The sequence below is a fragment of the Narcine bancroftii genome, chromosome 4, assembly GCF_036971445.1.
Source record: "Narcine bancroftii isolate sNarBan1 chromosome 4, sNarBan1.hap1, whole genome shotgun sequence".
In the NCBI taxonomy this organism is placed as follows: Eukaryota; Metazoa; Chordata; class Chondrichthyes; order Torpediniformes; family Narcinidae; genus Narcine; species Narcine bancroftii.
Genome location: NC_091472.1, coordinates 38,107,229 through 38,120,934, shown reverse-complemented (window position 1 = coordinate 38,120,934; position 13,706 = coordinate 38,107,229). Strand labels below are relative to the sequence as shown.

The window sequence follows — 13,706 nt, the reverse complement described above, 5'->3', positions numbered from 1 at the left end:
GGGAGCTTGATGTCCCCACTCCTGCTGGGAGCTTGATGTCCCCACTCCTGCTGGGAGCTTGATGTCTCCACACCTCCCTGGGAGCCCAAGATCCCCACTCCTGCCAGGAGCCTGAAGTTACTGCTCCTGCCAGGAGCCTGAGGTCCCTGCTCCTGCCCAAGAGACTGAAGTTGCTGCCCCTGCCCAGGAGGCCGAGGTCGTTGCTCCTACCCAAGCTGACACATAACCATGGTTCTTGCACCGAGCACACTTGGGCAACAAGGCGACTTCTTTGATGCAGGTGGCTCAGCACCCGACTCCAGCTGCAGCTGATGTTGAAGACTTGGGCCCAGCAGCTGGCCAGAAGCAAAGGTTCTTTTTTAAACTGTTATTTTAATCACTTGCCTGCTTCATTTTTGGGGGTCAAATTATATGCCTGATATATGATAAAACCATGAAAATGGGGACCCAACATATCTGACGGTAATCAAGAGGAATACTGAATATATAATTTTTCATGAGATAAATCAAGCTTTTGGCAGGCATTCAACCTTTCAATTTGACTTTACCGGCAAACCCAGTTCACATAACTCAATTAAACTGACTAACATAGTTCCACCTGGCTTTTGGATATCACTTAATATGATTTTCAATTAAATATCAGAATAACTTTGCTTCACAAAATTGATATTATTGCATTGTTTAAACCACATGCAATATAGACAATTTAATTTAATGTTAGTTTTATTTGCAATTTGTGGCATTTATAACCAATATTTACATATGAATATGCCTTCCTCATAAAACTTTCATTTTCAAGAATAAAATTGATTTATAGGGTTGTGTTTCTGATAAATTAAAAAATTGTATTTGGTCTTGGAATAAATAAACTTTTTTTAAACTTTTTTTAAATTTTATTTGTAGTCATGCCTTCAATCATCTGATCCAGTGGTTGGTTTTCCCTAAATTGACTGGCACCTGCTCACCAATGTAACAGGCATGATTTTTCGGCTTAACTCAATTAATTGAGAAAGCATTTGGCAGGTTAGCAAGATTGCAGTGTTGTTCTTATTTAATAGAATATAACTGGCAGAAAATTGTGTTTGTCATTGTGTTTCCAACATATTCAAAATGTGTCATTTCTTCAACACCACACAAGTATATATACATTGAATGAAACTTATTATTTGTTCGATATAATGTTGCTTTACTTATTATCCTGGATTGGAGTGCCATTTTGATTATATTTAGGATACAGAAATTATCACACCAACATTGACAGCACGATTGAACAGTGCTTATAACCACTAACACTTGTGAATAAGTGGAGCCAAATTTAACTTGAATATTAAAAAAGAGAAAAATAGATGTTTTGTTTCTTTACAATTGGGCCTCCTACTCCATCTGTTTGCCCAATCTCTTTGTCAAATTGTGCCTCCCTTCCTTCCCAATTATTTTTCTACAATGATAACATATTATTCAGAATTAAAAACTAGAAATACTAGACCCTTTTGTGGAAAGAGTAAAAAGTTTATGGTCCATGGTCTATCTTTACTGGTTCGAACATTCATAGACCACAGACAAGACATACAGGAAAACAGGAATGTCATTTCCAGGAATGATAGTATGAAAAAAACAATTTATTATACCATATGTCCCTCCCCATTCCACTTACTCCTTCCAAAATGAATTTTACAAATACATTTCACTTGTAATAACTGCCATGGTTCCACTTCTACCATTGTTTCTGGTAGAAGTTTAAAAAAATAACAATTTACTTACTTCATCTTTTCATTTTTAATGGAAGAATTTAAACATAAAATTGTGCTTTCTGGGCAGCAATTCAATGAATAATGAAAATATTTGGTTTTTTTTTTAGAAGCAAACGAGTGAAAGCCCTTCTCTCTATTTCTTTATTATAGTCTCAGTGCATAAGATGCAAACTTTTTTCATGTTCTCAAACTCTCCAGAATTTCTCAAATGCCCTCCCTAGTTTTATCTGCTTCTTTATTTTGGTTTCCATCTATATTGCAGATTCTTGACTTCTCCCTGAAAGTCTGTAGTTACATAATGAGGTTCATTGTGATTAGTGGTTCAATCAAATACACGCTGAGGCCCAGTACTTCACTTGCAATGAAAATTCCACCAGCGTCCAGCAATACTGCAGCTACATGATGGCCATAGAACAAAACACCATAGTCTTTCTTTGGCTTGGCTTCGCGGACGAAGATTTATGGAGGGGGTAAAAAGTCCACGTCAGCTGCAGGCTCGTTTGTGGCTGACCAGTCCGATGCGGGACAGGCAGACACGATTGCAGCGGTTGCAGGGGAAAATTGGTGGGTTGGGGTTGGGTGTTGGGTTTTTCCTCCTTTGCCTTTTGTCAGTGAGGTAGGCCATAAACACCATAAATCTACATTTAAACCGCATTTAAATGGTATGGAATCCATCCTAAAATAATAAACTAAAACCTGGGTTGACTGACCTGGCCCATCCCCTAAGTTATGATGTTTTATTTTCAGTTTTACATCCCTTAGGTTCTGAACCAATGTTAATAAAAGAGAGTTTGAATGGAATTTAGCAAAATAATAGTTATCTTTTAAATTGTGGACCAATTGTATTTTGGATTGACAGATTAATGAAAGGACTTGTATTGACTCAATGGGCTAAAACATCTCCTTCTTCAAAATAAATGATTCTGTGATTTAATTGATTGAAGTACATATTTGACTTCCAGAAACGGACTGATTGAGGTTTTTTCAACTTACTAAGGACAACTGATCTTTCTTGAAGACAAGTAATAACTTTGTGCTGTAGCATTAATTTTGATTCAAGCTTTTGTGGCACAAATAAAAACATTCGAATAGCCAATGTCAGTTAATTTTTTTAATACACTGAAAAGATCAGAGTATAATTGCTCCAATATTCTTTTCCAATTCAACAAAATGGATCACTGAGTATGATTACGGAATATATGCAGTATACATCAGTCAATAAATGAGGTTCCTGCCCTGAAACTAGATCTATTATTTTGCCTGTATTTATTCTGACAATAGAGTTGTTCTTTCTTCCTAACTATACATGCCTTTGTGTTGATAATACGTTATTGTCTTCGTGTAACTAATTTGTTGTTAACAAATTATGACCTTTACAAATCATTTGTATCTAATCACTAAAGCTTCAATCTTCTTATTGATTCCATTTAAGTAATGTATCCATTATATTGCAATGAACACACATGCTTATACTGTATTTTCACATTGAGGTCATAAAGTAAAACTGGTTGTTTGCACTTTGAGCTGATTCTTCAGTCATCTAGACTGCTCTCCATTTCCCCCAACAGTAAACATACTATTGCTCTAGGCTATTCAACCTCTCAATGAGATGTCTTTAATTTTAAAACCAAGATGGCCTTTTACTTACATGGCATTCTGCTAATTATTTTCTTGGAATACTTAAAATGATTTCCATTGGACTGGCTAGGACAGAGCAATATTATATTTCATAAATGCAGGACCATTAGTGTCAATTGTAATTATTTCACCAAAGAAAAATACTTCTGTTTGTTTCATTTTGCTGAATGTCTTGTTGCTTTTAATTTTAATTGTAAAAAATTATGTGCGAATTGATTGAACTCAGTTAAGCATAAACTGATGATAATCTTCAACTAATGTGATCTGCAATATTTGTATCAATCCATATTCCACCAATATATGATCAGCTGTTTTATATTAGGAAGTATAGAATCTATTGAATATAACAGTCAAACCAATAATATTTAATAGCATTAATAATAGGTGAAACTGCAAGCCAGTTCACATTTTGGAATGTGTCAATTTAAATTGTCTATGAAGAAAATGTATAAATCTATTATCTTTAGAAAGTCATGTAAAGGTTTCACTGCCTTTTGAACTATATTTTAAATAATGACATATCTTTTAGAAATTAGAAAAAAAATGTCAGAACAGATAAGTTTAAAAAACATAGCCACTTGATATAGCTTACAATAAAGCAAGAATGGGCAAGTGAGCCCATACTGGTCCTCCGAAATAACGCCATGGTCCTCCGAAATAACATAGAAAGAAGGAAATCTATTCAAAATTCATCATTTGTATAATCACTATATTTTATGTATTATCAAAGGAATAATTCCCTGCACAATTGAACAAATATTACAGTTTTAAGATTTAAAATTTAAAAAATTTGTTCAAGATGAAAAAAAATCTAAATAGGGAATATTTCAGCATTTGGCAAATTAATTATCCAAATAAATATAATCATGAAGAGGTAATGATTTCATTATAAAAAGCCCAATTATTTATGCAAATGAACACTAGTTATAAAGGTTGATGTTGAGAATACTTGCATACTTAAAATTGAATCTGAAAATATATTGCAATCTACTAAGAAGTGAAAGTACAAAGAATGCACATCAGTGAACAAAGTATGCATATTAAGTTGTTAAATCTCTTGATTACAATAAGAAATGGTACCAATGTCTTCAGTTATTTAGTAACCTATTTTATTACATACTAAGCTACTGTGCTATAGAGCACACAGTCTTTGGGTGAATAATGATAAAGCAACACATGTAGCTAGCACTATAGAAGTGCATACAGTATAAAGAAGGATTGTTGGTGATATTTTACAAAAGAAAATTGGAATACCTGAAAACAAAACCGCTGGTATTTTTAGATTAAACTAATAATAAAATTAATAGCATCAGTTCTGAAGTAATTGTCCAATAGTTCAAAGATGTGACATCACTGGCATATATTTATTCATTTTTTAAAGGGTCAGGTGTTCTGTGCATGTGAAAATTAGCAAGTTTCAGATAGATGATTCATTTGATTTGCAACCTTTGATATCCTGAGAAATTGAAACTGCTTTTTTTCCCACATGTCCCATTATCACCACTAGGACATGAACTCAACCCCTTTTCTGTAGCTCTGGTCCGTCGTAAACCTTTTTTTTTCCCATTTTACTTATTTGGTAATGCAACGAGCCAACCGTTCTGCGACAGCGGAAAATGGAATATGGCAAATGTTTAAGTATTTCCTAAGTCTTATGAAATAGAGAGTATCCGTTAAGCTTTTAAAGGGCTGGGGGGCGATCCGAATGGATGATTTATAAATCTGGTTTATTTAAGATATTATTATATGTACATATGGATATGTACATATGGATATGTACATATGGATATGTACATATAATAATATCTTAAATAAACCAGATTTATAAATCATTTTAATCGACAGTTTTCTGCAACTCGTCTCTGGTTGGATTTCTAGTGCATTCCTCAAAGTCCTAGTTAAAAGCGGACTGAAGAGCAATCATTGCGGTGGAGTTTGACAGATCGGGGGTTGGACCGCCATGTTTCGGACAGATCTATTACTAAATGAAGCTTGAATGATCAGAGTTCGAATAGTGCCTGTGCGTTTCTCAAAAGCGACCCAGGAGAGCCTACGTTATAGGAAGAAGGGTAAGGGTCGGGGCTTTGCTTTGCGGAGGCAATAAAGCAAGGGCGTTTAAATAGTCTTATTAACAAATTAAGACAACGGCGGCGCTAGAAAGGATTTTTTTTTACAAAGAACTGGGCATTTTTAAAAAATCCTTTCATGTCACAGTAACAATAAAATTAGACAGTCAACATCCACGTAAATTCTCCATTTGCACGCCAGATTGGATCATCTCACATTTAATCCTACCTCACAGACGATCAGAATAACAGAGACAAAATACACGAACAAATGAAAAGATGGAAATTTCTAATTATTTTGAGAATAATTTACAAAACGTTGAACACTGCCAGGAACATTATAACGAGTGATAAAAAAACAATCGGACCTTTTGCTCTCAGCAATAACAAAGATATTTGCGGTTCTATCCATTGAATTAATTAAATAAAGTTTTAAAAATTACATATGCTCAACCAGAAAGTTAGAAATTGTGCGATTCAAATTAGCAAAGATTTTGTTTTGAAGGGTTGAAATATATTTAATTATGAAACATCGTGAAAGAAAATATTACACGACATAATAGGTTTGTAATTTTCCAATATCAACAGGAAGGAGCTTCTATCACTTTAGTTTTCTTTGACATCTTGGAGCAATCAAGCAAATTAAGGCCGGTCGACCTACCAGCTTCTCGGGTTAGTAGTAGGAGGTTGTCAAAATACGGGGCAGCCATTAGTAGAAACGTGATATCCATTCATCAGCAAGTCTAATCACTGGTCAGGCTTAGCCGAAGCCTCAAGCCTTCCATTCTCAGTTATGCAGCCCTGACTGGAAGGAGTTTACAAATGTTGTCAAATTGATTGTAGTACCGTCATTGAGTCTGTCATTCGCTGCTGGCCCCGCCGAAGCCTTCCGTTCTCTCCGGTAGTAGTTTGTTCGCTGCAATTTTGTTCCTTTTTCCCGCTCCTCTAAAAGATCATGACTTACGTTGAGTTAAAATGAAATAGTCATGGAAAGCCGGTGAGATTTCCTGTTCGACAATTATCGACAAGCAATGTATTGTAACTATAATTATCATTTTAAAGATTTTAATTTTTTTTTGCAAGTCCAGAAGTCATTTCTCAGTTTCTACTAATATGCTGTTTCTGTTAAGTATGTTCTTTTGGGGTCAGTAGGAATTGGTTCTTAAACGTTTCTCACTGCGTTAGTGATATGTCACTATGGGTGAAACAATCCGTCGTATGGAGTGAATTAGGATGAATATGCCACTGTTGTTGTAAGATCCAAACGCATGATAAGTAAACCTAATTGATATAAGTGACAGACTTAATGCGGAAATAGAGTATTGTTATTCTCTCGTCCTTTCCTTTTCTCCCTCACTTCCGGATTAAAAATAATATGCTGACTTCCATTTACAATCGATCTCGCCTCGAGTAGGACACTAACACGTCGCTAGCCCTAAAATAACTAACGAACCCCCCGTTGAGCGATCCATTACATTATTTATATGTGTGTCAACATGATGTAGGGAAAGTGCACTGCAATCTGCATGTGTAGAGATACAAACTTCAGGCACCCCATAATATTAATAACAGCATTAATCTCCGGCATTGGCCATGCAAAGGGTCGATCTCATTTGGGACGATACTAATTCACAACAGACCAGATAGACTTCCGACGACAAACTCGCGTACAAGTTGTAGCTTCTACCGTGGTAGTCACATGGAATGAATACTTGATTTATAACCCCAAAAATGCCACATTTTGCCATTGATAATAATATCGCATCAAATTAAAACGTTTAACTGTTTGCGTTTTTTTTAAATATAGTGGAAACTTATGCAGAGCCTTTCAAACACAATTCGGTTAAAAACAAAGAAAAAGCAGATAATTTAGGATAAAGCGAAAGACGTTTCCGAATTTAGTGAAAATGAATGAACAGGATGTGCCGGATCAGTTGAAAGTGAGGAATCCGTGGTGGAAACGTCAGGGAGGCCCATGTTATACTTCTCAGAAGTTAAATAAATATGGACAATTAAGCTGTAACCGCAGCGTAGAATTTATTTGTTGTGTTCTGGACATATAAAATCACTGTTTTTTTTTCCAGTAATGGTTTACCCTTGCAAATTCTGAAAAATAAATGCCGCGCATCCCTTATTGTCAAAGATCCCAAGCTTGGGGTGAAAGGTCGACTGGTAGCTCGCTAATTGCTAATAAAGGATTTGTTTTCTAATTAACTCGTCTCTGTGACTTACCCTATTAACTAAAAGGCGGGAAACGGAGGTTTTAGAACTTGTCCTCGGTGAAGAGATTATTATGAGCGTTATGTTGCTACAAATGATTCCCGCGTGGGAGATCTGCGGAAGAAGGAATGAGAGATTTAGTTGCGGCTTTGAAAGTAAACCTTGTCGGAATAAGGATCCACACTTAAATTTGTTCATTCGATAGGTATGCTCTCGCGTTGTTTACGATTCAAAGTGTTGCCGACGAACACGCTAGAAGAGCGCGTTGCTTGTAATGGAGCAACACTTGGCTGGTCCAATTTTCTGGTCTTTACTGAAGTTGTGACTGGTTACCGCAGATTTGCAACATTGCTCCCGGCACAAAAAAAATAAAACAGCTGTTTGCTTATTCCGACCATCGCCTCTTTCCCACCCCCTCAAAAAACACACGCGTACACACCATCACTGATCTTTCCTTCCCCCTTGTGCCATGGGTCGAAAGCTTCCTCAAAAGATAAGGTTATATTAGTCATCTCTGGCCTTTAATCTCTTTCCCCACCAGAAGAAAAGCCGCACAACACCTTGCGAATTTCTCAAAGTGAATTTGTTGCAAAGAAAAATCAGCGCATGAAGATTTTGTTGAAATTTTAATGCTACGAAAGAACTGCGTGTCCCTTAACGGTTTACTGCGAACAAAATAGTATCTAAATCCCATCCCGTGAGATGTTGGTTACTCACTTTAAACATCTCAGCGTCCTTTCAAAACTGCTCCAACTAAGGATGATCGTGGAGGCTATTCTGGTGAGAAATGTTGAATGCCCAAATTCAGCTCTGTTTATTTAAATGTTGTTTATGATATTTTATGTTTGTTGTATGAAATCAGAAGTCGAGGTCTGAATAATCAAAGCAGTCGTTCTGTCCAACCTCAATGAATGAAAAATAAATTCCCTCGACGCCCTCCCTGTCCGCAAAGCATATTGGGAGTTGTATTTCAACCCCAGGGGTCAAAGTAGTGCGGAATATAGTCGACGTAACTACAGATACCAGAGCCCACCACGATCACGTCCCCGCGTTATTTCCAGATCACTGGCGCCACCCTGGTGTTCTTCTGCACCGTTGCCCCGAAAAAAATGTGCTTTCCTGTGCGGCTTACTGCGATGTCAATCATCCAAGGGGCTCCATGAGGTCCTTGTCAAAGCAGCTGAAACAAACAAATAGGCAGCAAAAGAACAGGAAGAAGGATAAGTTGGCAATAAGACTAATAAAGCGAAGCTTGTTCTCCGTGTAGTTGATTCGATTGTCAGGCCGGAATCGTATAACGCAAAGCACTGTTACAAGGTAGGGCTGCAATCTGTTAGCTCAGCGAGGGAGACACCTCAAAGGGGATCGGGTTACTTTGAGTGACAGCGTCTCCATGGCAAATAATTTGACTAACTATTGTCTTATCCTCACTATCCGTAGGTCAGATAACCAACCAATCAAATCCTACATAATGACTATTCATGCCAACTTAGAATAATATTATTAAAAACGAAGGGAGAGCCCTCTGGACGTCTTCAAATGCAGTATGTTGGGACTTCTGTGAAAGAAAGATTTTTATACGTCTACAGCTAAAAAACACTGGCAGAGACTTCAACCTTCCTGGGAAGGAGAGGCACGGAGAATTGTTTTCCCCCACTGAGGACCTGGATGTGTTTTTTAGACTATTTCAAGGCGGGGGAGATATGTCGATGCTTCCAACTTTTGGTTTTACTCAAGAGCAAGTGGCGTGTGTGTGCGAAGTCCTCCAGCAAGGGGGTAACATTGAGCGGCTCGGCCGTTTCCTCTGGTCATTGCCAGCCTGCGAGCATCTGCATAAAAACGAGAGCGTTCTCAAAGCCAAGGCCGTGGTGGCTTTCCACCGGGGTAACTTCCGCGAACTCTACAAGATCCTGGAGAGTCATCAGTTTTCTCCGCACAACCACCCCAAGCTGCAGCAGCTGTGGTTAAAGGCTCACTACATCGAAGCCGAAAAGTTGCGGGGGCGGCCGCTGGGGGCCGTGGGCAAGTACCGCGTCCGGCGCAAGTTCCCACTGCCGCGCTCGATCTGGGACGGCGAGGAGACGAGCTATTGCTTCAAAGAGAAATCGCGCAGCGTCCTGCGGGAATGGTATGCTCACAACCCGTACCCTTCGCCTCGGGAAAAGAGAGAATTGGCCGAAGCCACCGGCCTCACCACAACACAGGTCAGCAACTGGTTCAAGAACAGGAGGCAGAGGGACCGGGCCGCCGAAGCCAAGGAAAGGTACGAGTAAGTAAAGAATAAACTACTTTTACCGATCTCTCCCAGTGCAAACAGCAACGTGCCTTGCTTGCAGCCCTCCGATCAAACCGTGTCCTCCCTCCGCGATTAATTCAGAAGCAATTCACGGGTTTCTTTTATACCTACGTCTCTTTTTTTAAAAAAAACGAAGCTGACAGTGACATCGGAAACCAGAGCAGAGTGGGTCTCAGCTTCTGTGGAAAAAGAAATCTCCGCACTGCTCGCGAAAGGCGGATGTTGCGGCCGCGAAAAAAAAGTTTTGTGCAACTTTTCTCTTCCTAAAGCCTCGAACCGTTAAGTGGGGACCGTAAAGGTGACCAAACGTACGGCGTGTCATGTTACCATTTCTGACACACGTATGCATGGGATATGACTCTCGCCTTAGGTCACAATAGCAAATACAGATTTTTCTAAATTGTGCAGCTTCTCCGCTGATTGCAGGACAGAGCTTCCGTGTTTTGCTCGGGATGTTCATAAATATAACAGTTAGAAATCTGAACTGGGCGATTAAGAACTTTCTGAGCCCCTCCCAACATCATTCAAGTGTTGCTAATAAATCAAAAACTTTGAGGAGGGTGATATGAACTTGAAGATCACAACCTCTTGCTTCTGCCGCGTAGTCTGTCATACATTTTGGGGTTTATTTTGAATTTGCCTTGATGTTGAGTAGATTTGAAGCTTTAGCAGTTTTGTACTTTTATGATCCCAAAGACTGGTTTCACTTTATTGCTTCGTTTTATTTTTCTTTCCTCGCGCAGAGAAAACAGTGAGAACTCGAATTCGAACGTCACAGCCGGCGGCCACAACCAAATGAACCCTTCAATGAATGGCAACAAAAATATGCTAGCAAGCTCGGACGAGGAAAAGACTCCATCCCAAACGCCAGATCACTCTTCGAGCAGTCCCGCGCTGCTGTTAGGATCTCTGGGCCAAAGCTCCAACTCCAGCATGCAGCCACTGCACTCTTTAGCCGCGCCCCCGGGTCCTAGTGCTGTTGCGGTGCCCAACTCCGATGTAATACACCATCATGCTTTACAGGACTCCATGCTCAATCCCATGTCATCCAATTTAGTTGATCTTGGCTCGTAAAAATATCGCAATTTCCTTTTATCGTCGAACAAGTAAAGACACTCTCAAGATTATCCTTTATATATTTTACTTGACATTTAAGCGATGTGCATAAAAATCTAGCGGATATTTTGTCAACCATGGGAAAGAATGATGGATATAGCATTGCGAGTTTTAAGGTACTGTATTAGATCACATAAGAGATTGGCGCAGCAAAGTCTTAAGGTTTTTATATGATGGAAGATGATTTGTTTAGACAGACACTTTTTTTTATTTTACTGGTCACAAGTTCACGATGTTGAATCCTTGCTCCCACTTAAAAATACACTACATATCTATATATCCAGGTAATAAAAGTGAATAGGTTTGTAATCGCGTGCGAAGCGAATATTTTACGTTTTGATAAATTTTAAAAAACACGCTGTAGGGAGATCATTTACCTGTAGGTGAAACCTGTACAGAAAGCTGGCTTTCCTGTCGTAGAATGCGTGGAACGTATAATCGCAGCTGTATTGGACTGCAACCAATCACTAAAAGAATGAATAAGCATTATGAATTATATCGGTCTACAAGACGGGATACTCATGCGCTGGATAAGAATTGTTTTATTACTGTTTATATTCCGTGACTACAATCTCGGGGGGGGGGGGGGGGGGTGCTTATTTTATAATAAAAACAAGACACATCTAACGTCTGAAACGTTTACTTTCTTCCCTCCCACCCATCAAATATTACGCTCCAATTCAATTATGTACATTTTAATGTTGACTTCAAAGTGGTTTTATATTTCACGCTAACTGCTAGACAGCTTTTGCAATAATTTGCAGCCCTTTAACTGTCGCTTCTCCTGTAACTATGTTTCACGCTAAATAATACACGTCAGGTAGAAGTTAACGATGCCATTGCATCAGTCCAAATATTCCATTTTATTATTTAATCTAATTATTACGTTATAATTTCAATATTCAACAAAGTAGCGAGATTGAACAAATCTTAATGAATAATGGTCTTTAAAATTATTATAACAAAGAAAAGTGTAAAAAGTGCAAATTATTATTTATAGCCACAAATGTTTTCATGTGATGGTTATTTCTAGACTCTGAAGCCATTTTCAATAGTGTTTTCTAAATTGCAAAACAGACGTAAAGATGCGCTTAAAACCAGTGGTTGGATATTGAATTTTATTCCTTGAAGTGTGAGCAATTGTAGTTACTTTCCCAGACTCTTGCAGCAACTTAAGAGGTATGCATGAGCAGGCTTTCGCGGAGCAAAGGCAACTGTCAAATTTGGGATTTCTTACGCTTCCGATGCTGGAATTAAATTGTACTGGTGACCGAGGAAATCCGTGTTTATTTGAGGTCGGCGCTACGTTCCTTTTGTATTTGGAGGCTTCTTTCTTATGTTTAAAGTTTTTGAGCCAGCAGACTTTTCACCACAATAAAACTCAGTGGCGAATGAAGCTAATTGTGCGTTTATATCTGCACTGGGCAAATAAAGCAGGCAGCGAATGTGACTCGTGGGATAACAAAATCTATAAAATTCAGCCATTTGTTCTCAGTTCCTTACGTTGCATTTATTGAGACCAGATATCTTTGGAGGTTTTTTTTTTCGGTGTCTGTCGCAATTGTAAATCTCTCTGTTACCCATCTGCTTCTCTGTCTATCACCCTGGAAAGGTCTTTCGTGTCTATCTTCTTTCGTGTCTATCTTCATATAGGACGAGTTTCGTGTCTATCTTCATAGAGGACGAGTTTTGCTGCTTTTTATAATAAACCATCGAAATCATACAATAATCACTAGGCGTTCCACATGTCCAGAATTTTGTTTCCATTTCCGATTGCCATGCAACACTGCGTTATTTTAGTTTCGAGCAGTTACCAGTCGTGACCTGATTATTTCCCATTGCTTCGGGGCGATTTTGTCAATAAATCGAAAACTGCAATAAAGCAAGAAAACGTGCCAAAGGGTAAAAGGTGACGGTGACGTAGGTGTAGATAGGATTCGGGATGGATTAATTACCAGCAGGCATCAAATGAATATTAGAGCTTGAAAATTGTCTGCGCAATGTATCACGTATCAGTAACCTAATATAAGAGATACGTTTTTTTTTAAAAGAAACGTTTCCTTAAGATAGCAGACAAGTGTGATGCCATGTATTGACCAACAATCGTCTTTCATAGTAATTTCAAACCAAACCTGATTCATTCATGCCAGAAGGGAGTGCTGTTTTTAATGTTTATATACTCGTCAACTGCCGAACAGAGTCTCCCGTACTGTGTTGCAACATGGGTAATGGAGCAACAAATTCATAAATATACAATGTTCCTGTGGCTAAGTAAACATATTAAATTACCCAATCCTCAAATTCCGCGACGTTTCTCGCTCACGATTCCATTAAATGTTCTTTCCTTTTATTTTGAAATGAGCTTGAGCTGAGAGAAACGAAGTTGAGTGGAGGAATTACTGCTTTGCGTTTAAGAACAAGTCGTGTTTAATTGTGCGTGCTCGGTCGGAAGTAATTACAGTTGAAGTAGCAGTGTATTCGTGTTCGCCATTCACTGCAGGCGTCGCAAAGTTTATCAGATCATCTTCTTCGATGCTAGTGCTCGGCTTAAAACGGAATCATACTTGATCCAAAACTATACTGCTGCATACCATAGAAAACATATTCTGAGAGTACAGA

The 13,706-nt window shown here is 38.4% G+C and overlaps 1 protein-coding gene and 1 long non-coding RNA gene across 7 annotated transcripts in view; one reads left to right on the top strand and one right to left on the bottom strand.

Moving 5' to 3' along the window:
- LOC138760475 (uncharacterized) overlaps window positions 1-9,964 on the bottom strand; it is a 49,096-nt gene extending 39,132 nt beyond the window's left edge. For 4 of the 5 annotated variants that reach the window (XR_011355632.1, XR_011355634.1, XR_011355633.1 and 1 more), the window contains exons 1-2: window positions 8,393-9,964; window positions 7,688-7,789 (exon numbers count right to left, since the gene is read on the bottom strand). This is a non-coding gene — a long non-coding RNA (uncharacterized lncRNA). Of the gene's footprint in view, window positions 1-5,984; window positions 6,401-7,687; window positions 7,790-8,392 lie in introns of those variants that run through there. The other variant, XR_011355636.1, reaches the window with a different exon arrangement.
- Window positions 8,761-11,098, top strand: six2a (SIX homeobox 2a). 2 transcript variants are annotated; one of them, XM_069931090.1, is made up of 3 exons: window positions 8,761-8,992; window positions 9,116-9,938; window positions 10,715-11,098. In XM_069931090.1, exons 2-3 carry the CDS (start codon window positions 9,379-9,381, stop codon window positions 11,043-11,045), a joined length of 891 nt encoding a protein of 296 aa, XP_069787191.1. In that variant the 5' UTR covers window positions 8,761-8,992; window positions 9,116-9,378; the 3' UTR covers window positions 11,046-11,098. The 2 variants fall into 2 exon arrangements, with proteins under 2 accessions (XP_069787191.1, XP_069787190.1); XM_069931089.1 differs by having other exon boundaries at window positions 8,764-8,992; window positions 9,116-9,944.
- The last annotated feature ends 2,608 nt before the right edge of the window (window positions 11,099-13,706 follow it).